Source organism: Leptonychotes weddellii, chromosome 15 (assembly GCF_054177405.1).
Source record: "Leptonychotes weddellii isolate Sample4059 chromosome 15, ASM5417740v2, whole genome shotgun sequence".
In the NCBI taxonomy this organism is placed as follows: domain Eukaryota; kingdom Metazoa; phylum Chordata; class Mammalia; order Carnivora; family Phocidae; genus Leptonychotes; species Leptonychotes weddellii.
Window position 1 is genome coordinate 18,023,014 of NC_138383.1, and position 23,098 is coordinate 18,046,111.

A 23,098-nucleotide genomic window follows, 5' to 3' on the forward strand; every position below is an offset into this window, starting at 1 on the left:
CAGGCGCCCCGGCCTTTGATTTTTTTTTTAAGATTTTATTTATTTATTTGTCAGAGAGAGAGAGGAGAGCACAAACGGGGGTGGGGGGTGGCAGGCAGAGGGAGAGGGAGAAGCAGGCTCCCCGCTGAGCAAGGAGCCCGATGTAGTACTCAATCCCAAGACCCTGGGATCATGACCTGAGCCGAAGGCAGACGCTTAATGACTGAGCCACCCAGGTGCCCCCAACTGAGAACTTTTAAAAACAAAATTGCTTTTCATTGAGTGGGAGAATCCCAGGCAGGTCCTTGCTTATACTTTTAAACCTGTATTCTTAGAATTAGCTCTGTCTTCCCTAAACAGTCACATCCCACCTTTTGGTCTTACTTTAGGTTTGTTATCTATACCTTCCAGTTCACCCTCTTAGAAGGGGGGTAGGGTGGAAAGAAAGGAGCTGACATTTGTTGAGCATCTGTTGTATGCCATGTACTGTGCTGAGTTCTTTAGAAATACCTCAACAGCCACAAGAGGTGGGTATGATCTCTGTTTTATAGATGAGGAAGTGGAACTCTGGAAGTTATTTTTCAACTTCACATACATCTGGTAGATAATGGATCCTGGAACTTGGCAGATGCCACGCCCACATTGGCATCCCAGTGTAGGAGAAGCTGGGATGTGCTTCCAGAGGCAGAGACTGTGGATGTGTCTGTATTGTTGTCAACTGGGAGAAACACGCAGGATCCTGTCCAAAGCATCTTTTATCCCTAATCACAGACCTGATGCCTGTGTTGGGTAGATGGGGTGTTTGTAGGTTGTTTCCTCCTACTAAGGCTCACAGTGACCATATGGACACTTTGGTTTGCAGGTGGGACCCCGATTGCCACAGGATGGCCCAATGGAATCAGCTACAGCAGCTCGACACGCGGTACCTGGAGCAGCTTCATCAGCTGTATAGTGACAGCTTCCCGATGGAGCTGCGGCAGTTTCTGGCCCCTTGGATTGAGAGTCAAGACTGGTAAGTCCTTCCTGAGAAACTCCCCAAAGTGTCAGGTTTTGGTTTAAGTCAAGAGACATAACCTGTTCTAGCTTAACTCTATGCTATTTCATCAAAAAACTTATGGGTATAGGTGATGGGGTGAAAGAGATCAGGAGATAAAGAGGTACTCTCAGTCTCATGAAAACGCTTTCTACGTTAGAAGTGTGTGCGGGCAGCTGTCTTTTGGCACCTTGGAACAGCAGCCTGCTTGGCGGTAGATATTTGTTTTTGTTTTGACAGAGACAGAAATAGCAAGAGCAGGAACACAAGCAGGGGGAATGGGAGAGGGAGAAGCAGGCTTTCCGCCAAGCAGGGAGCCCGATGTGGGGATTGATCCCAGGACCCCGGGATCATGACCTGAGCCGAAGGCAGACGCTTAACGACTGAGCCACCCAGGCACCCCGGTGGTAGATGTTTTGAAGGCTGATTTGGATCTCATTTCCTTGGCGAGATCCTCTGTGTGTTCTCACACTCCAGGGATGTGCTACAAATATTTTTTATCTTAATGAGAGTTCTCTCATGGGTAGAGATTTGGGTCCATAATTCTGATTTCCCTTTAATTAAAGGAAGGAGACACAGAGTAAGAGAAATAGACTCGTTCGTAGAGGAGATAATGGCCCAGAATTCCAAGGACCATTTCCTTCACTTTTTCCCCTTCTTTCTTAGAGAGAGAGAGCAGGGAACGGGCAGAGGGAGAGGGAGAGAGAGAATCTTAAGCAGGCTCCACGCCCAGTTTGGAACTGACATGGGCTCCATCTCACAACCCTGGGATCATGACCTGAGTCGAAACCAAGAGTCGAAACCAAGAGTGCCCCTTTTTTCCCTTCATTTTAATGTGTTCAGATCACCTATTAATTTTCATTTAATGCAGGTCTATGACCTAGTTTTTCTAGAATTTGGTAAGGGGCCAGGGAGGTGAGTCAGAGATGATGGAGATGGGCCATCCCAGCCTGGGTTTGCTTATTTGCTACTAATAATCTGACTGCAGAACTGACTGAGACTTTAAAAGCAAAACAGCATGTCTGTCCGCTTCACTTGAATATTTTGTAAGTATAGACTGTGGCAGTGGCTAATAGTATCTGGAATAATTGTTAATAATCATTGAATTCATGATATTTCTTATTGCTGAGGAAGGTGAATCTAAAGTGATGGGTGGGTTAAAGCATCAGGTTTGTCTTGTTTTCTTCCCTCCTTGATGGTGATTTCTACTCGTGCGTGTGCGCATATGCGGATGTATGTAGGTTTCAGATCGTTCTGTATCCTTCTTCCTTTTCCTAGGGCATATGCGGCCAGCAAAGAATCACATGCGACTTTGGTGTTTCATAATCTCTTGGGTGAGATTGACCAGCAGTACAGCCGTTTCCTACAGGAGTCAAATGTTCTCTATCAGCACAATCTGCGGAGAATCAAGCAATTCCTTCAGGTGGGAAGAGACTGCCCCTGCAGAGTAGGCTGTTAGCTTTCTGTCCAGGAAGTATTTCTTTTCTCATTTGCCTAGGTAATGAGATCCTATCTTGTACTTTAAATCAAAGGAGAAATTATTAGCCCTTCCTCAAACCTCTGTATACCCATCCTTGAGCATCATTATCTGAAATCCACTTCTTTTGTCCACTGGAGTAATCACATAATTGTTACATTAATCATACTACGTTAGCATGTTAATAACATGATCAGAACTAGTGGTTTCATAGGAAGATGACTTATTTTGCTATTTTTATTTTTATTTTTTTAGAAAGGAAGGGGGGTGGAAGGGGCAGAGGGAGAGAGAAAGAATCTTAAGCAGGCTCCACACCCAGCACGGAGCCCGACTTGGGACTCGATCTCACGACCCTGAGATCATGACCTGAGCAGAAATCAAGAGTCAGACGCCCAACTGACTGAGCCACCCAGATGCCCCAGATGACTTATTTTTGAATGTTAAATGTTTGACCGTAATTGGATACTCTGGGACAAGGTCTGTCACCTCCATGTAAGGATAACATACTGTCCAAAGACTCAGACTAACATTGCCTTCTGTCACAGAAGTACAGCTCATGTGACTGTCTTTTTTCTGTTCTCCCCTCCATCTCCCACTGGTGGTAGCCAGGCTCTGAGGCCCTCGTTTTATTGTTTCATGTAGTAGATGTAATACTCTGGGTCCACGTCTCCTTAGTCTACTGCTACTTTTCATTCTCTCTCTCCAACTTACAGAGCAGATATCTGGAGAAGCCAATGGAGATTGCCCGAATCGTGGCCCGGTGCCTGTGGGAAGAGTCCCGCCTGCTCCAAACTGCAGCCACTGCAGCCCAGGTGAGACATGGGAAGAAACAAAGCACCACTGAAGACGCACTTTCCTTCTTGTGTCCAGAGAGGTGCTTGCTTTTACATGGTCATTAGGGTGTGCACCGACCTCTGTGGTAGAAGTGGATGTTTGGGGTTTTTTTCTTTTAAACAATGAAAAGAACTGTTTTGTTTTGTTTTTCTTGAGTACATAATGCACTCTCCTTTAAAAAAAATTTAAATTTGATACAATAGTACAGAGAAGAAAGTTTTACAAAAATCTGAAATGTCACTCCCTCTCTTTATTATCTCTTCCCAGGAAACCAACATGAAAAGTCTGGTGTATATCCTTCCATACCTTTTTCCAGGCTCATATAAACTACAGAAAATACACACACACACACACACCATATTTAAATGGGTGTACTTCTCTGCATCTTGCTTTTTTCATTTAATATTATATCATGTAAATCCTTCTAAGTCAAGTAGTATAAAGCTAAGTCATTTTCTTTATTTGCTGCATAATATTCCGTGGTGTGGATTTGCTGTAATGTATTCAATTATTCTTTCTTTGATAGACATTTGCTTCATTCTGGGTTGTTTTTTTTCCCCCTTATAAACACTACTGCAATGTCTCCCTTTACAACTTTATATATTTGTGCTTTGATTTCTCTATGATAGATTTCTAGGCATGGAATTGCTAGGTCAAAGGGTTTATATATTTTAATTTTATAGATCTAGATTCCTTTCCCCAAAGGCTGTAACAGTTCACATTTGCACCAGTGGGATATGATAATGTACTCTTCTTGGGTGCCACCTTGGAGATGCTTTGGGGTTGAATCATTCAGGTTCATATGCATTTCTCTTTTGGGGTTAAGTTTGAGAATACACTCACTAGAGCTTACAGTTAGCTTAGGGAAGGGAGATAACGTGACACTAATTGGCCCATTGAGGAACAGTTCCATGCTACTGGTCTCATCACTTATGTTGATATATGAAAGACATATCACTTGTATTGATTGATACATGATAAACATATCTATCTAGAACATCTAATATATCTGTAACATCTGATCTATTATGTGTGTATGTGTGTACATATCCTACTGTGTTATGCTAGTTATGACCCCCTGCTTTAGAGGAGGTTGTAGTCGGGGAGAAACGGAAAAATCAAACAACTTCATAATGCAATAAAATAACAAAATTAAAATATACTAAAAAAAGAAGAAAACTTAAATAGATCAAAGACCATGAAAATATATTGAAAAAGACTTAAAAAAAAGTGTACACTCCCTATCCATCAAAAAAGCCAATAGGCCTGATGGTTTAAAAGTTTTAACAAACTTCCATGGAATAGATTGTTCTATTATCATTTAAACTCTTCCAAAGTATAGAAATAAAGGAGACGTTTCCAGCTTATTTTATAAGGCTGGAATAATCCTAATATCAAAACCTTAAAAAGACAGTGTAGGGCGCCTGGGTGGCTCAGTTGGTTAAGCGACTGCCTTTGGCTCAGGTCATGATCCTGGGGTCCCGGGATCGAGTCCCGCATCGGGCTCCCTGCTCGGCAGGGAGTCTGCTTCTCCCTCTGACCCTCCTCCCTCTCATGCTCTCTGTCTCTCATTCTCTCTGTATCAAATAAATAAATAAAATCTTAAAAAAAAAAAAAAAGACAGTGTAAGTAAAGAAAATGGTTAGGATTTTGGTATCTTGCTTAGTGTACCAAGCATGGCTTATATTCTTGGGATGCAAGGATGGCTCAACATTAGGAATTCTATCAATGTAACTCATTAAGTTAAATAAGAAAAACCGTATTTCTGTTAGACAACAAAATTTAGTGTCCATTCTAGATAAAAATAAGAATTTCTTAACACAGTAAAGAATATTTGTCAGAGCCTTCTTAATACAATAAAGAATATTTGCCAGAAACCAAATGGAACAGTATGCACAATGGTAAAACACTAAATACTAAAATATTCTCATTAAAAATTGTTATAAGGGTCGCCTGGGTGGCTCAGTCAGCTAAGCATCCGACTGTTGGTCTCTACTCGGGTCATGATCTCATGGGTCAAGAGATCGAGCCCAGTGTTAGGCTCCCTGCTCCACAGGGAGTCTGCTTGAAGATTCTCTCCCTCTGCCCACTCCCTCTTTCTGTCTGTGTGTGTCTCTCTCTCTCAAATAAATAAATCTTAAAAAAAAAAAAGTTACAAGATTGAGGATGCCTCCTGCCATTGATTTTTTTTTTTTTTTAAGATTTTACTTATTTATTTGACAGCACAAGCAGGGGGAGCGGCAGGCGAAGCAGACTCCCTGCTGAGCAGGGAGCCTGATATGGGGCTCGAACCCAGGACCCTGAGATCATTACCTGAGCCGAAGGCAGATGCTTAACCGACTGAGCCACCCAGGCGCCCCCATTGATATTTTTATGAAGGATCCAGCCAATACAATAAGACAGAAAAAGGGGGTGTAAATGTTGGAAAGCTAGAGACAAAATTGTCATTATTTATAGATAGATAGGTCTTCCTATAAGATCCAAGAGAAATAATTTAAAAAAAAACTGTTGGCACTAACAAGAGTTCAGAAAGATGATTGCATTCAAGATAAATATTTTAAGAATCTTATGTAGTTCTTTTCTATAATAGCAACAATAACCTGTTAGAAAATGTCAGGGAAGAAAAGATCTGATTCATAATAGTAAAAACACTTGTATTCAATATGCATATATTATTGGTATACGTGATAAAATGTCTGGAAGGTTATATACCGACTCATCACAGTGGTTAGTTATAGGAGACTTTTTTTTTTTTTTAAGATTTTATTTATTTGCGAGAGAGAATGAGAGACAGAGAGCATGAGAGGGAGGAGAGTCAGAGGGAGAAGCAGACTCCCCGCTGAGCAGGGAGCCCGATGCGGGACTTGATCCCGGGACTCCAGGATCATGACCTGAGCCGAAGGCAGCCCCTTAACTGACTGAGCCACCCAGGCGCTCTATAGGAGACTTTTTTTTACTTTCTCTAAGGGGATTTTATTTTCTTTACTATAATCAGAGACTTTTTTTTCTTCCCCCACCCCACTTAAAAAAAAAAAATCATGCTAAAGTACACGCAACATAAAATTTACCATCTGAACCTTTTTTTTTTTAAAGATTTTATTTATTTGAGAGAGAGAGAGCGCGAGAGTGAGAGAGAGAGCATGAGTGGAGGGGAGGGAGCGGCAGAGGCAGAGGGAGAATCAGGCTTCCCACTGAGCGGAGAGCCCAATGCAGGCAGATGCTTAACGATGTGGGCGCTTAACGACTGAGCCACCCAGGTGTCCTCATCTGTACCACTTTTAAGTGTACAGTTCAGTAGTGTTGAGTTCAGTTAATGTTGTGCAACCACCTCCAGAACTCCTTTCATCTTACAAAACTGAAATCTAGACCCATTAAACAGCAATTCTTCGTTCCTTTCTCACCGCAGCCCCCGGCAACCACCACTCTCCTTTCTGTCTCTGTGAATTTGGGAACTCATAGAAGGAACTCATACACTGTATTTTTGTGCCCGGCTCACTTCACATACCATAATTCTTTACAGTTCATCCTTGTTGTAACACGTGTCAGAATTTCCTGCCTTTCAAAAGCTGAATAATGTTGTACATTATTGTGGTACATAGACCACATTTTGTTTACGCATTCATCTGTTGAGGGACACTTGGGTGGCATCCACCTTTTGGCTATTGTGAATAATGCTGCTATGAACAGCAGTGTACAGTTTTTTCCCTTACAAGACAAAGGTGTAGCAGGAACATAAAAGAAAGGACATCTAAGTCTAACTGAGGGAGTCGGGAAAGTATCACAGAGAGAGAGATTGTGTTCGAGCCAAGACTTAAGGCTGACGACAAGTACACCAGGCTGATGAGAGAGCACACCAGGCAGAGAAAAGATCGTGTTCAGACAGGGAAACATTAACACATATATTGTTGGGAGGAGTTGTGGAAAACTTACTCATCTGGTTGGATAAGGAAAGGTCCAGGGCCCTATTTGTGAACACCTCTTTAGTTAGTCATGCCCAGCAGCTGGGCTTTGGAAGAGCCGTTTACCACAAGAGTCTGGGGACCAGACTGCCTGGGTTTGAGCCTCATAGCTGTGCCCCTTGCTGTGTAACCTCAGGCTGTGGGAATGTGCCTCCCATGGGAATGATGACAGTACCTACTTCAGTGCCTGCCACGTACCTGCCAAGTAAACATTAACTGCTCTCTTCTCCTGCTGTCACGATCACTGTCACATCATCGTCCCTGTCACCACGACTGTAAGAAATGAGAACCCACTGAGGAACTTTCAGCAGAGCACTGATGTGCTCAGATATGGGCGGGGGGGATCTGAGAATACTCACTGTTTGAGACACTGGAGACGGGGAGGTTAGCAGAGAGGCACTCCCCCCTGCATCACTGGAGTTTTCTGTCCTGGAGAACCATAATGTGTTCATCCTGTCCCATAAGATAAAAATATTCGATTTAAGCCAATTGGGGTAGAGGCTCCCAAATTTATAACAAGAGACAAAGGAGCAGTAAGTGCCCTACGGATATTCCCAATCTTATAGATCTGGGGTTGGCAAACAGTCCCAGTGGCCCCAGTCCAGCTTGCCATGCCTTTTTTTTTTTTTTAAGATTTTATTTATTTATTTGAGAGAGAGAATGAGACAGAGAGAGAGAGAGCATGAGAGGGGGGAGGGTCAGAGGGAGAAGCAGACTCCCTGCCGAGCAGGGAGCCTGATGCGGGACTCGATCCTGGGACTCCAGGATCATGACCTGAGCCGAAGGCAGTCGCTTAACCAACTGAGCCACCCAGGCGCCCCTTGCCATGCCTTTTTGTAAATGAAGTTTTGGGGAACACAGCCCCACCCTTTTATGTACATGTTGTCTGTGGTTGCTTGCGTGCTGCAGTGACAGAGCTGAGTATTTACAACAGAGACTGGATGACCCACAAAGCCAAAAATATTTACCACCTGGCCTTTATAGGGAAAGTTTGCAGCCCTTAATCTAGAGCTAGAAATTGGATCCTTGAGGCCTCATCCCAGGCCTTTCTGTTATTTTCTCTTTTTACATCATCTGGCATATTCTTTTTTTTTTTTAAGATTTTATTTATTTATTTGACAGAAAGAGACACAGCGAGAGAGGGAACACAAGCAGGGGGAGAGGGAGAGGGAGAAGCAGGCTTCCCACAGAGCAGGGAGCCCGATGCAGGGCTCGATCCCAGGACCCTGGGATCATGACCTGAACCGAAGGCAGACGCTTAACGACTGAGCCACCCAGGCGCCCCTTCTGGCATATTCTTAAGTGTCTTTTATGGGTCGAGCACCAGGAGCTAGGAAGACAAGTAGATGTGAGCCCTGCCAAGCAGGGCTGTCAGTCTAGTTGGGATGATAGGTATACACTCAAAGTGAGAGAAACACAGAGGAAGATGTGAATAATTTTGCCTACAGAAGTTGAATAAGGTTTTACAGGAGAGCTAACGGTTGCACTGAGTTTGAAGGTGAAGGAGTTGGGCTGTGCTCGGGCAGAAGCGCATGCCAGGCTGAGTGAACGGTGTGTGGGGAGCACGCTATATGTGGGGAAGAGTGGGTAGTTTGGGGGTGACTGGAACACAGAGAGGAAGGCTTCACTTGTCATCAGATTGCGTGAAGCATCGGTCGGTGCTGGGTTGAGATGTATATCCCTGGGAGCAGTGGGAGCCAGTAGGTTTTTACAAAGGTACTAGAGGCGGGCTTCTGTGGGTGGCAGTGAACCAGGTCTGTTCCGCTTTAAGTGCAATACCAATTTAGAAATAGACATGGCAGTCGAAAACAGTAAACTGTCAGCTGTATTGTTGGTAAAACAAGACTGGAAAACATGGTTTGGGCAGGGAACCATTGGCGATTTCTGATACCTGCCCCTGTGTTAGGTCTGGGGGTGGAGAGATTGGGTTTGCAGAGCAACACGTCCCCAGCCATCCATATGGAGCTTCAGAGACCAGAGACGAATGCCCACTGAACACAGAGCGAGCAGCCTCTAGAAGTGCTTCTAGAAACCAGGCCCTCACTCCTGCCTTCGGTGTGCCCCAGGAAGGCAGCGGTGGAGGAGAGAGGCACCAGCTAAAGTGCTGGGTTCTTCGAAGATCTGTGCATGCAGAGTCTTTCTCCTAATCTCACTGATCAGATGAGTCACTCCCCCTGTGAAGAGAATAAAATCGGGGTGGTGGCTGGCTTCCCTAAACTTCTCAGGGAGGTTTGTGTTCTGTGGACTTGGATGGGGACCGCTGGAAAGGGAGAGAATGGGTCTCCGTAGAGCTGGCATGTTTGGGTCTATTTCGGAGACTCCTGGTAGCAGTGTAGGGAACAGATTGGAAATGAGAGAGACTAGAGGCAAAGAGATCAATAGTTGGGGCTTGAGCTGAGCTGGTGGAACTAGAGATCTATTTGCGCAATTACGGAGCACAGAGCCAGGAGGATTTGGTGACTCAGTGTGAAGTCTGTCTTTGACACTGAGAATTTCTAGTTTGGAAAACTGGTTCTATGATGTCTTTCCTGGACTCTCAGTTTTGTTCCATTGGTTGATACCTCAGTCCTGTACCAATATTCACTGTCTTGATCACTGCAGCTTTTTTCTTTTTAAAAGATTTATTTAGGGGCACTCGGGTGGCTCATTCAGTTAAGTGTTGCTTTCGGCTCAGGTCATGATGTCAGGCTCCTTGCTCAGCAGGAAGTCGGGCTTGCTCCTCCTTCTCCCTCTGCCCTTCCTCCCTGCTTGTGTTCTCTCTCTCTTTCTAATAAATAAATAAAATCTTTAAAAAATAAAAAGATTTATTTATTTTTTTGAGAGAGAGAGGGTAAGCACTTAAGCAAGGGGAGGGACAGCAGGAGAGGGAGAGAATCTCTAGCACTTTCCCCACTGAGCACAGAGCCCGACGTGGGGCTCGATCCCACGACCCTGCGATCATGACCTGAGCTGAAATCAAGAGTTGGCCACTTACCAGACTGAGCCACCCAGGCACCCCTGTGTGGTCTTTTTGGGGGGTCAGGTATCTTATTCCTTTTTTTTTTTTTTAAGTTTTTATTGATTTATTCATTCTAAGTAATCTGTACCCAGTGTGGGGCTTGAACCCACCACCCTGAGATCAAGAGCCAGAAGCTCCTCCACCTAAGGCAGCCACGTGCCCCAGATATCCTACTACTTTGACAAAGTTTACCATGTTCACATTTCATGTGCTATTTGACCTTTTCAAGGTACCAGCCTCCCCTTCTCCTGTGAGGTGTTCTCTCTTCTTATGGCATTTCACCTCTGGGACAGTGGTTTTTTATTACACCACAGAAATGTGCTGGCTACCACCTACACTAAATAGGCATCCAAGATCTGCTGTCATAACTGTTCTGAAAAAATTTTTTTAAAGATCTTATTTATTTATTTGATAGAGAGAGACACAGCGAGAGAGGGAACACAAGCAGGGGGAGTGGGAGAGGGAGAAGCAGGCTTCTGCTGAGGAGGGAGCCCGATGTGGGGCTCGATCCCAGGACCTGGAGATCATGACCTGAGCTGGAAGCAGACCTTAACCAACTGAGCCACCCAGGCGCCCCAGTTCTGAATTTTTTTAACGTACTTAACCTAGAATGAGGTTTTCGAAGGTGGGGACCATGTCTTAGCTCCCCATGTGGTCCCCTAGAGCAACCCAGAGTGGCTTTAGAGGTGGCCTAAGGTAAAAAGGCAAGGGCACAGGCCAAACCTGGGGAGAGGGTCCTTGCACCATGCTGACGACGCCCGGAACGCTGCCTCTGTTTCCATTCCCCGCCCAGTGGCAGCAGCACCTCAGCCAAACAGAAAGGGTGGTGGGTGGGATGGCAACTGGACAGAAGTATTTTTCTCCCCGTATTTCCTGCGTTCACATGTGTGTTGATTCCCTTTTCCGGCAGCAAGGGGGCCAGGCCAACCACCCCACAGCCGCCGTGGTGACGGAGAAGCAGCAGATGCTGGAGCAGCACCTACAGGATGTTCGGAAACGAGTACAGGTGAAGCAAGTCTTGGCCAGGAAGCCTTTCCTTGGGGACATTGCCTGTGGGTCCTGTGTGTGTCTTTTTTGAGGTTTTGGCTTCATTTTAATTCTCAGAAACTTTCCTTTCCCTCCTCCCAGGAAAATCTTGCTCACTTCTGTCTTTTTGTTTTGTTTTGGTTTGGTTTGGTTTGTGTGTTGGTATTTTAAACAGGATCTAGAACAGAAAATGAAAGTGGTCGAGAATCTCCAGGATGACTTTGATTTCAACTATAAAACCCTCAAGAGTCAAGGAGGCAAGTGACTATTAGAGACATTAAAATCTGCTGTAGAAAGTGAGGTTGTTCCCTGAGTTCCCGGACTTGCGTCTCTCGCGTCCGCTCCGAGTTTGTGGCGGGGGCCGAGGTGGTGCACGGGGCCTCCTGGTGCTTACGCGAGCGCAGCTGTTAAGGATCCGAGTATTCCATCGGGTCAAGGGGGTTTTCCTTCGCCCACAGACATGCAGGATCTGAATGGGAACAACCAGTCAGTGACCAGGCAGAAGATGCAGCAGCTGGAGCAGATGCTCACCGCGCTGGACCAGATGCGGCGCGTAAGAGCATCCGACCGCCTCCCCTGCCCGCCCCTCCCCCCCTCCCCCCTCCCCCTCCCCCGCACCTGCGCGGTCGCCGCGTCTAGTGGCAGAACTTGCCTGGCGTCTAATAAGTTCCTTCTCTGGAATTGACTTAAGAGTGTGGTTAGAGGGCGCCTGGGTGGCTCAGTTGGTTAAGCGACTGCCTTCGGCTCAGGTCATGATCCTGGAGTCCCGGGATCGAGTCCCACATCGGGCTCCCTGCTCGGCGGGGAGTCTGCTTCTCCCTCTGACCCTCCCCCCTCTCATGTGCTCTCTCTCATTCTCTCTCTCTCAGATGAATAAATAAAATCTTTAAAAAAAAAAAAAAAGAGTGTGGTTAGAAACGGTCTGAGGAAATGTTTTCTGACTTTGTTTGGGTTTCCAACCAGAGCATCGTGAGTGAGTTGGCGGGGCTGTTGTCAGCGATGGAGTATGTGCAGAAAATGCTCACGGACGAAGAGCTGGCTGACTGGAAGAGGCGGCAGCAGATTGCGTGCATTGGAGGCCCTCCCAACATCTGCCTAGATCGCCTAGAAAACTGGTAAAAGATGACGGAGGAGAGTTTCCTTTCTTTCTAGAATGCTGTGCTAAAATTACGGTCATAACGGCAGGCTCAGGAGTTGGACCCCATCCCACAGATGCAGACTTTGATGTACTCACATTAAGCCTAGGGGCGCCCGGGTGGCTCAGTCAGTGAAGGGTCTGCCTTTGGCTCAGGTCCTGATCGCAGGGCCCTGGGATCGAGCCCCGAGTTGGGCTCCCTACTCGGTGGGGCGTCTGCTTCTGTCTCTCCTTCTCCCTCTGCCCCTCCCCCTGCTTGTGTGCACTCACACTCTCTCTCTCTGAAATAAATAAATAAAATCTTAAGAAAAAACAAGTCTAAGAGTTAAAGTCTGAAGAGTTTTACTTTATTTGGACATTTTTTTAATAAAAATTTGTTTATGTTGCTATATTTTAAATATGTTTTATTTATTTGAGAGAGAGAGAGAGAGCGAGCAAGCACATGGAGGGAATGGCAGAGGGAGAGGGAGAGAGAGAATGTGAAGCCGACTCCGTGCTGAGTGCAGAGCCCCATGCCTGCAAGATTACAACCTGAGCCGAAACCAAGAGTTGGACACCCAACTGACTGAGCCACCCAGGCGCCCCTGTTTTATTTAATAATTTAAATAAAGTTTTTGGTTTAACTACGTAGCACAGACCAAAGTTTCAATTTTAGTTATTTTAATAATCTAAAATGACACATGCTTTTTATAAGGGAAAAAAGTTCATACACAGAAAATTAATAAAGAGAAGAAAAGTCTTCTAAAAACCAATCATTCAGAGGTCCCTACAGCTAGAATTTCGATGGCCATCCCTCTAGCCATCGGCTGTTGTCCATATGTACATAAAGATCGTCATCTCTAGGGGTGCCTGGGTGGCTCAGTTGGTTAAGCGTCTGACTCTTGATTTCGGTTCAGGTCCCGATCTCAGGGTCATGAGATCAAGCCACGTGTTGGGCTGTGTGCTCAGTGCTGAGTCTGCTTGTCCCCGTCCTTCTGCCCCCCTCACCCCCAATGCATGCGTACTCTCTCTCTCTCTCTCTCAAATAAACTAATCTTTAAAAAAAAAAAAAAGATCGTCATCTCTACATTTTCACATCAATGGGATCATTCTTTATCTGCTCTTTCGCTTTCATTCACGCAGCAGGTCCTTAGTGAGCATCCTTGATGTGCAAAGCCCAACCAATGCCCATGATGCACCGGCTTAAACTATAAGAAACTTGACATAAAGGGGCACCCAGCATGTAGAGCATGAAATTGGAAATTTAGGACGGCCCTACATGAGAAAGCCTATTTGTTCACATCCTCACTAACCCTGAATTTTGTTAATTCACTGAAAGCAGTTTTAAGTGCTTTTTTAAAAATACATTCTTTTTTTTTTTTTAAGATTTTATTTATTTGTGGGGGGGTGAGGAGCAGAGAGAGAGGGAGAAGCAGACTCCCTGCTGATCAGGGAGTGCAATGCAAGACTCCATCCCAGGACTCTGAGATCATGACCTGAGCCGAAGTCAGATGCTTAACCAACTAAGCCACCCAGTCCCTTCTTTGGGGTATAAGTTTTAACACTTTTTCCTCTATGCCTAGCTCTCTCTTTGAATGTTAAGTTCTGGAAGGGACTATTTTTAAAAAACAAAATAGATTCCCTTTTTCTTATTTTTTTTTTTTAAAAGATCTTATTTATTTGGCAGAGAGAGAGAGAGCACAAGCCGGGGGAGTGGCAGGCAGAGGGAGAGGGAGAAGCAGGCTCCCCGTAGAGCAGGGGGAGCCCGAAGTGGGACTTGATCCCAGAACCCCGGGATCATGACCTGAACCGAAGGCAGTCGCTTAACCAACTGAGCCACCCAGGCACCCTCCCTTTTTCTTATTTTTATTTTTCTAGTAAGCTCTATGCCCAACGTGGGGCTTGAACTCACAACCCCGAGATCAGGAGTCACATGCTCTACCAACTGAGCCAGCCAGGCGACCCCCACTTTTTCTTATTTAATACCACTGAATTATATACTTACAAATGATCAGTTTTACATAATGTATATTTTATCACAATAAAAAAAAAAATTCCCCTTTCTTATTTTAGGGGACTACATGGTGGTGTTTACATCTGTGGTGTTCCCTGCCCCTTCTCCAGCTCACTGGTGTGCACTCACTGAGGTAACTAGTGGCTTTCTTATTTATTGGCAGGATAACCTCATTAGCGGAATCTCAACTTCAGACCCGCCAACAAATTAAGAAACTGGAGGAGTTGCAGCAAAAAGTGTCCTACAAAGGGGATCCCATCGTACAGCACCGGCCAATGCTGGAGGAGAGGATTGTAGAGCTGTTTAGAAACTTAATGAAAAGGTAACTTAGAATTCTGGTTCCTTTCCCTCATCCCCTCGCTTCAGAGGCACAGGGCAAAGACCAGTTCTCTGAGAAGTGTATGGACTGCTGTCCCTCTCTTTGCTTTCAGTGCCTTCGTGGTTGAGCGGCAGCCCTGCATGCCCATGCATCCTGACCGGCCATTAGTCATCAAGACTGGAGTCCAGTTCACTACCAAAGTCAGGTGGGCCCCGCGCTTCCTCTTTTGGTAGATATTTTATTGAGAGACGCTCTTAGGACGAGAGCAGAGTAGGTGGCCAGGGTTGTTCTTTCTAGGCATGACAGGCAGTAGTATGGTGTGTATGGAATTTGTTGGCATAATATCAGCTTGCTCCTTGATTTCTCCTGTCAAAAGCCAAGGAATGGTTACCTCTTTTTGAAGTTACCTGGGCAAATTCCTATAATTTCAGCCCTATAGTCTTAGGCCTTTGTGTCTCCTTCTGCCCTGCAACAGAGGCAAAATAATGCTGGTTATTTTCTGTTCTTTGAGCCTACTTTTCCCTAAGGATTTTAAGGGAAAGAGTAAGGCTTCGAGATATAGAAGCTAAGAGGCCATGGAGCAGGTGGGTGGTGGGCCTTGCAGGGCAGGGTGTGACTTTCACACCCAAGTCAGAGCAGGTATGTTGGGGTTTGCCCTTCTGCAGTGAAATTTCCCTCAGAAACTTGGTGTTAGGTTTCAGGTTTAACAGAAAGAATACCAGCTGCAGAGCACATATTCCCGTAATATTTCTCATGAAACGACTTTTATTATCCTTTTGTGAATCTCTCACAACTTTGTCCAAGTTCGAGGTTCTTAGGCTTTCTTTCAGTACCTCTTGGCCTGAAGGGGTGATACTCAACTTTAGGTCAAAGACGCACTAGCAGGAAGAGGAATTTGGAATTGTGCTTTATTCACCTTTCAGAAAGGAAGTGTTGTGAATTTTATATTCCTTCAAGTAGGAGTTGCTTGGGGGAGCCTACTGACTTTTTTTTTTTTTAACTGATACTTTTTTCTTTACTCAAAAACTTTTTTTTTCCCCTTTTTTGAAATAGATTGCTGGTCAAATTCCCTGAGTTAAATTATCAGCTTAAAATTAAAGTGTGCATTGACAAGTAAGTACTCTGTATCTTAACTCTTTTTTTCCTTTTTTCAAATGAGAGACAGAAATGAGAACTTGGACAGATACCATGTGAACTTAGAGACTTTATCTCCATTCAGGGATCTTCATTTTTTGAACAAAAGTTTTCAAAAGTCTTGTAGTGCATTGTCATTTACGTGCCTGAACAAAACCACAAAACTGGCGGTACAGATATGAGTTGTGATTGCTGTTGTGACCCTCAGTCCCCCTTTTTCTTTAATTTTTTACCTATAAATGTAATTTATGCATATCATGTAAAACCCTGGCTATATAGGAAAAATTGATGCTTTTCATTGTTCTATACTTCACCACATAATTGAATACACACTTTTCAAAATTTGACTGTACTTTTCAAAAATTAAAAGCACCTACCCTTTGAAGAGATTTGAAAAAAGAACATTATCCTTAATTTTTGGTGACATAAGTGTCTGGAAATTGTCATGAGAGTGAACTGGAAAATAATTACTAATAAAATAAGGGACTTAAGGAAGATGGTAGGTTTAATAAATAAACAAAAATTAATAACTTCAACCATATATTAGCATTAACCAGTCAGAAATTATAATAGAAAAAAATGATTTCACAATAAGCAAAAAAGTAAAAAAATACATTGTGATAAACTTAACAGAAATGTTTAAGATCTATTTGAATAAAATTATGAAATTTTATGAGAAGGGATATTGTAAAAAGTGATGAAATGAATCATATTCCTGGATTGCAGACTTTTATTATAAAGATGTTGATTCTTCTCAGTTAACGTGGCACCAAGCAAAATGTGAACAGAATCTCTTTACTTGCTCTTCAAGTTGTAGCTAAGATGAGAAAAATAAACAAAGATAGTTTTTGTTTTTTGGGTTTTTTTAGATTTTATTTATTTGAGAGAGAGAGGGAGCACGAGCAGGGAGAGAGGCAGAGGGGAAGGGAGAAGCAGGCTCCCCACTGAGCAGGGAGCCCGATGTGGGGCTCGATCCCAGGACCCTGGGATCAAGACCTGAGCTGAAGGCAGATGCTTAACTGACTGAGCCACCCAGGTGCCCCACAAAGATAGTTAAAAAAAAAAAAAATGGATGTGTTTACTTATCTTTAGTTACGGTAAAAATTTTGAACGTAAAATTTACCGTCTTATTCTTTTTTTTTTTTTTTTAAGATTTTATTTTTATTTTTCAACAGAGAGAGAGACAGCAAGAGAGGGAACACAAGCAGGGGGAGTGGGCGAGGGAGAAGCAGGCTTCCTGCCGAGCAGGGAGTCCGATGTGGGACTTGATCCCAGGACCCTGGGATCATGACCTGAGCCGAAGGCAGACGCTTAACGACTGAGCCACCCACGCGCCCATCTTACTCATTTTTAAGTGTATGGTGTTACATATATTCACATTGTTGTGCAACAGATCTCTAGAACTTATTCATCTTGCAACATGGAAACTTTACATCCATTGAACAAGTCCCTGTTTCCTTATCCTCCCAGCCCCTGGCAACCACCATTCCACTTTCAAAAAAAATTTTTTTTATAAGTTTTTTTTTTAAATAAAGAATTTTTATTTATTTATTTATTTGACAGAAAGAGAGAGAACATAAGCAAGCGGAGTAGCAGGTAGAGGGAGAGGGAAAAGCAGGCTCCCCACTGAGCAAGGAGCCAGACGTGGGGCTTAATCCCAGGACCCCCGGGATCATGATCTGAGCTGAAGGCAGTCGCTTAACCACCTGAGCCACCCAGGCGCCCCTAGAAAAAAATTTTTTAGTGAATAAAAATAAATGGGAGTGGTGTGGGAAGATGCCCTGCCAGATATTAAACTGTAGAGTTTCAGTTACTAAATGAGTGTGTTACTAGGGCAGGAATAAACTGATTGATCATTGAAAGAAAATCTTGAGTCCAGAAATAGACTTCAAGTTAATCAATGAGTAAAGGATGGATTATTCAGGAAGTAGTTTTGGGAATACCTGCTCTTGGGGAGGATTTGAATGAGAAACTTGAGTTTCACTGTTTGCTAACCATCAGAGGTATCTATATGTTTAAACTCATGCATCTTAAAAGCGTAGGTGAATGTATATATAATACAATGATGGTAAAATTGCAAAATGGTAAAACCACTTTGGAAAAGAATTTGGCAGTTTCCTATGAAGTTAAACAGGCACCTACCCTAGGAGCCTATCATTCCACTCCGAGGTATTAACCCAAGAGAAATGAAAGTATATAGGCACACAAAGGGCTGTACACAAATTGTCCGTTAATAGGTGAATGAATAAACAATTCGTGGCATATCTATAAGCATGCACTGACCAATTGTGCCACTGGAGCATCATAATTTGTGGTATATCTATAAATGGAATATCATTTACCAATAAAGAGGAATGAATTATCAATACTTGCAACACATAAGAAATCTCAAAATAATTACACTGAGTGAAAGAAGCCAAACCAAGAAAAAAAAAAGAGTCATGCTTCAGTTTCCATTTATATAGAATTCTAGAAATGAAAATGAATCTATGGTGACTGAAAGCAGATCAGTGGTGGCCTGGGGACAGAGGTGGGGTGGAGTGTGGGATTTGGGAATGGATTACAAATGGGCCTGGGGAAACTTTGGGGATGATGGGTATGTTCATTATTTGGTTTGTGCTGATGATTTCACAGTATGCGTAGCATGTATACATATGTCAGACCTTATCCACATACATTTTCAATAGTGTACTTTATTGTTCATCAATTATATATCAAAGCTGTAATACAAAATTTTTTTTTCTAAAAAGGAAATCTAGAGGGGTGCCTGGGTGGCTCAGTCGTTAAGCGTCTGCCTTCGGCTCAGGTCGTGATCCTGGGGTCCTGGGATCGAGCCCCGCATCAGGCTCCCTGCCCAGCAGGAAGCCTGCTTCTCCCTCTCCCACTCCCCCTGCTTGTGTTCCCTCTCTCGCTGTGTCTCTCTCTGTCAAATAAATCCCTCTGTCCCTCTGCCCCTCCTCCCTGCTCGTTCTCTCTCTCTCTCTCAAATAAATAAAAATCTTAAAAAAATAAAAAGGAAATCTAGATTAAACATGAGGGAGAATTTCCTGGTAACAAGAACTCTTAAGTTTTAAAATGTGATATATGGAAAGGTATCTTCTGAATGGTTTAAAATTTGATCAATTTTAATCTGTAAACCCCCACAAAATGCTCTATTTAATAAATAGTAGCTATATTAGTGCATATATAGCAATGGAGAAGCACTTTTAAAACAGTACTTAAAATAAAAAAGGAAGAAAGGAGAAGACTGAGAAATGTGACTATATAAAAAACTATATATTCAAACACATAGAGCTGAAAGACAGTGGACACGCTGGGAGGACTATGTCCAGCTAATATCAAATGGGATGATCTGAGTTGCCGGTAATAGTAAACCTTTAGAGAAAACCCAGTGTGACTTAAATAATAAAGGAAATTTGCAGCCCAGTGTAACTGGAAATGCAGAGTTAGGGCAAGTTCCTGACAGTGAGATTAGTGACTCACTTATGTCACCCAGGACCCAGAATCTTCCATTTGCCTTCTCGGCCATCATAAGTATTACTGGCTTTGTAAGATTCCCTTATGAGTTCCAGTGTGGTTGCTTGTGGTAGTTAAGGTCCCATGCTTCCTTGCTCATATTCCGTTGAAGCTGTGGACAGTAAATCCAGCCTGGGTTGTAATTCCTTCCCAGTTTGAGTGAGACAGCATAGGTCATGTCCTCACCCCCAGGACCACTGCGCTGTGGGCATGCTCCGCTCTGATGTACTTAACGATCAGGATCCCCTGGAGGTGGGCATGGGAAGGATACTTGAGCAGAACCAAGGGTCTGTTGGGAAGAGGGAGTTGATGCTGGGTAGGTATGGAGAGGGTTGTCATATGTCACATATAAAATGTAATTGAATCATTTACAGAAATTCCCGGGAGAACAGTGGTTTTTCCAGCAGAGTAAATGACAGGTATTTTTTTGAAGAAACACAGGGCCAGTTTTATTAACACCAGTTTATACTCTTAACAGAGACTCCGGGGATGTTGCAGCTCTCAGAGGGTAAGTTCAGCCTGGAGGCTTCCTTTTGATCTGTTTAATCTGACTTTGTCCTCTGGCTACCCCGTCACCTATGTGGTTGGTTTCTCTGCTGTGATTCAGATCCCGGAAGTTTAACATTCTGGGCACAAACACAAAAGTGATGAACATGGAAGAGTCTAACAACGGCAGCCTGTCTGCAGAATTCAAACACCTGGTACGAGGCGGGAGCCTGGGTCCCCGTCTCCCAGGGCGTCTGGTCGTGGGAGGGGGGGAGGTTGGTGGTGGGGAGCCTCACGTGACATGGGTGCTCCCTGCTTCTCTTACAGACCCTGAGAGAGCAAAGATGTGGTAATGGGGGCCGAGCCAATTGTGACGTAAGTTTTGTTGCGGATGAAAGCCAACTGGGAGGGTTTCCTTTGATGGGGAAAGAACAAGAACCTTCTTATTGCCCAGAATTAGAGACACCAACCTGTGGTTAAGCTGTAGTCATACAGAAAAATCACCGCAGGTCAGAATGACATGGTCAGAAGTCGTATCTGCTTTGGAGTTCTCCGGCTTGGAGCATTTCCTTGATTGTCCCGGGAGTTGGCGGGAGTGGCTCATCTTTAAGGAGGAGTGGAAAGTCCCTGGATGACTTACCCACACTCATTTAGTAGAAAAGAAGCTTTCCACCTTGCCTGGGGCTTTCCAGATTCCCCTTCCAACTTCTGCCAGCCCAAACGACTTGGCTCCATTTTTGGTGACCTGTTTTTCTCACTGCGGTGGCATCGAAGGTTGTAATAAGTCGGAGTTAAATATCTAAGAAAAAGAATAAACCTGGGGCACCTGGGTGGCTCAGTTGGTTGGGCGACTGCATTTGGCTCAGGTCATGATCCTGGAGTCCCGGGATCGAGTCCCACATCGGGCTCCCTGCTCAGCGGGGAGTCTGCTGCTCCCTCTGACCCTCTTCCCTCTCGTGCTCTCTGTCTCTCATTCTCTCTCTCTCAAATAAATAAATAAAATCTTTAAAAAAAAAAAAAAGAATAAACCGGTCCCCCTTATTTCCCTTATTGTCTCCCTCCCTCTGATTCAGATTATAGAATGCTTAGTGTCAAGAATAAATTACTTAAAAAAAAAAATAGGTAAATGTGACCAGAAACTAGTTTTTACTCTTTTGAAAAGATTGTGACACCCTGTTCTTTTTCTGGTGTTTATGCCCTGAGCCAGTCTTCCCTCTTCTCTAAAATGTAGCAGACCTAAAAAAAAAAAAAAAAGGTGAATTTATAGTACTTGACTATTAAGAGTGAAGTGCAACAACATAGGAAAATGTGTGTGGCATATTTGTTTCGAAAAAGCAAGATGCAGGGCGCCTGGCTGGCTCAGTGGGTAGCGCGTGTGTGATTCTTGATCTCAGTATTGTGAATTCAAGCCCCACACGTTGGGTGTGGAACCTATTAAAAAAAAGAAAAAGCAAGATGCAAAATAATTTGAATAGTATATTAGTATATTTGTTTAAAAAGTGTACTACACTGTTTTTTGCCTATTCATGTATGCATCCCAAAGTTCTCAAGGAATATATACCAAACAGTGTTGATGTATTTATGCTGCTGTTGGTATCCAAGACTACTCTATTCTATCTCCGTAATATTTGCATTTTAAACTGAACATATATAATTTTTATAGTTAGGAAAAAAGTGTTTTAAAAATGAATTGGCATTGTGTTTCTGAGAATTCATTGGGAAGTCTTACTGAAAATAAGGTAGCTATATTGCTGGTGGGAGTATAAATTGTCGCTTCAGAAAAACAATTATATGTAGCAGCAGGAGACAATGTACAAAACGTCACAGCAGCCTGATGGTAAGTCCTAAATATAACCCACCATCACCACTAGAGTGGGTAAAGGATTTGTGGTAGAGTCCTATGATGGAATACTATATAACTGTGAAAATGAATAACCAGCAGATTCACACAACCATGGACGCAAAAAGTGAGGCATGCAAAAGTGGGTCACGCCAGTACATAGGGTGTGGTTTCATCTGTATAAGGTTCACAAATATCCAAAACTAAACAGCGCTTACCTTATTTAGAGATATAAATAAGGTAAAGCCATAAAGAAAAGCTAGGAAATAATAAACCCAAAAGACAAAATGCAGTTAGATCTGAGGGAGCAGGGACAGGAATGGGAGTGGGGAAGGGCACCCTGAGAATCTCAGTGGTAATGGTCTTTTTCTTACACTGCATAATGGGTAAAGGTGTTCGTTGTTTTGTTATTCTTTGTGCCTTACACGTTTTGTAACTAACTTCTTGGGTCTGGAATTTTCTAATAAAACCAGTAAAGGATGAGGTTGAAGAACCAGTAAAAGCTGAGGTTGAAGATCATAGCACTTAGAGTTGAAGAGAGCATGTGCTCAGAGTTGTGTCCCTGGCGGTGTGTCTGTGGCCCCCTGGTGGACTACCCTTCTGGGTGCAGCGTGGCTGTGGCATGTTGCTCTCCTCAGCTATGGCTGTTAGTGTCCAAGGCCGTTCTCTCTGAGGAAGAGAGTGTCCTTCTTGTTATTGTAGGCCTCCCTGATTGTCACCGAGGAGCTGCACCTGATCACCTTTGAGACTGAGGTGTATCACCAAGGCCTCAAGATTGACCTTGAGGTGAGTTCTACCACAGAGTTGGGACAGGGCTGCATGCAGGGGTGATGTGGGACAAGAACTTCTAGTTGGGATTTTTTCTACAGAAGGTAGAGTGATGACTCTGCTTAGCACTGTGTTTATTTTTGCTTGTTTTTCTCCCAAAACTCCAGAGTATCCCAGCTGAGAGTAGAGTCTTGAGTGCTTAGAAGATGCACATACAGTTGACCGTTGAACAACACAGGGGTTAGGGGCGCCAACCCCCTGCCCAGTTGAAAATCTGTGTGTAACTTTTGACTCCCCCCAGACTGAACAACTAATAGCCTATTGTTGACTGGAAGCCTTCCTGATAACATAGTCTATTAACACACATTTTTTTTAAATTTTTTAATTCTTTTTATTAACACACATTTTGTATGTTATATGTTTTATATATTGTATTCTTACGATAAAGTAAGCTAGAGAAAAGATAATGTTGCTAAGAAAATCGTAAGAGAAAATACATTTACAGTACTGTACTCTGTTTAGCAAAAAAAAAAATCATCCACGTATAAATGGACCCATGCAGTTCAAACCCATGTTGTTCAAGGGTCAACTATAAAGTCAG

At 43.6% G+C, this 23,098-nt stretch overlaps 2 protein-coding genes and 1 non-coding gene across 10 annotated transcripts in view; 2 read left to right on the forward strand and 1 right to left on the reverse strand.

The window, feature by feature from the left end:
• Nucleotides 1–9,994, forward strand: part of PSMC3IP (PSMC3 interacting protein) — a 180,226-nt gene extending 170,232 nt beyond the window's left edge. The window contains exon 7 of the transcript XR_014140483.1: nucleotides 9,983–9,994. The gene's annotated coding sequence lies outside the window, so the exon portion shown is untranslated. The remainder of the gene's footprint in view (nucleotides 1–9,982) is intronic.
• Nucleotides 1–23,098, forward strand: part of STAT3 (signal transducer and activator of transcription 3) — a 69,086-nt gene that overhangs the window by 35,626 nt on the left and 10,362 nt on the right. For 4 of the 8 annotated variants that reach the window (XM_081804978.1, XM_081804982.1, XM_081804980.1 and 1 more), the window contains exons 2-15: nucleotides 842–991; nucleotides 2,291–2,435; nucleotides 3,203–3,301; nucleotides 11,191–11,286; nucleotides 11,482–11,563; nucleotides 11,765–11,859; nucleotides 12,270–12,421; nucleotides 14,598–14,756; nucleotides 14,866–14,958; nucleotides 15,807–15,866; nucleotides 19,882–19,911; nucleotides 20,011–20,104; nucleotides 20,217–20,264; nucleotides 22,432–22,515. In XM_081804978.1, coding sequence (XP_081661104.1) covers nucleotides 864–991; nucleotides 2,291–2,435; nucleotides 3,203–3,301; nucleotides 11,191–11,286; nucleotides 11,482–11,563; nucleotides 11,765–11,859; nucleotides 12,270–12,421; nucleotides 14,598–14,756; nucleotides 14,866–14,958; nucleotides 15,807–15,866; nucleotides 19,882–19,911; nucleotides 20,011–20,104; nucleotides 20,217–20,264; nucleotides 22,432–22,515 — 1,365 coding nt within the window. In that variant the 5' untranslated portion in view covers nucleotides 842–863. Of the gene's footprint in view, nucleotides 1–841; nucleotides 992–2,290; nucleotides 2,436–3,196; nucleotides 3,302–11,190; nucleotides 11,287–11,481; nucleotides 11,564–11,764; nucleotides 11,860–12,269; nucleotides 12,422–14,597; nucleotides 14,757–14,865; nucleotides 14,959–15,806; nucleotides 15,867–19,881; nucleotides 19,912–20,010; nucleotides 20,105–20,216; nucleotides 20,265–22,431; nucleotides 22,516–23,098 lie in introns of all 8 variants that reach the window. The other 4 variants (XM_081804977.1, XM_081804981.1, XM_081804979.1 and 1 more) reach the window with 1 other exon arrangement.
• Nucleotides 14,308–14,380, reverse strand: TRNAR-CCU (transfer RNA arginine (anticodon CCU)). Its single transcript has one exon. It is a non-coding gene; the product is annotated as a tRNA-Arg (tRNA).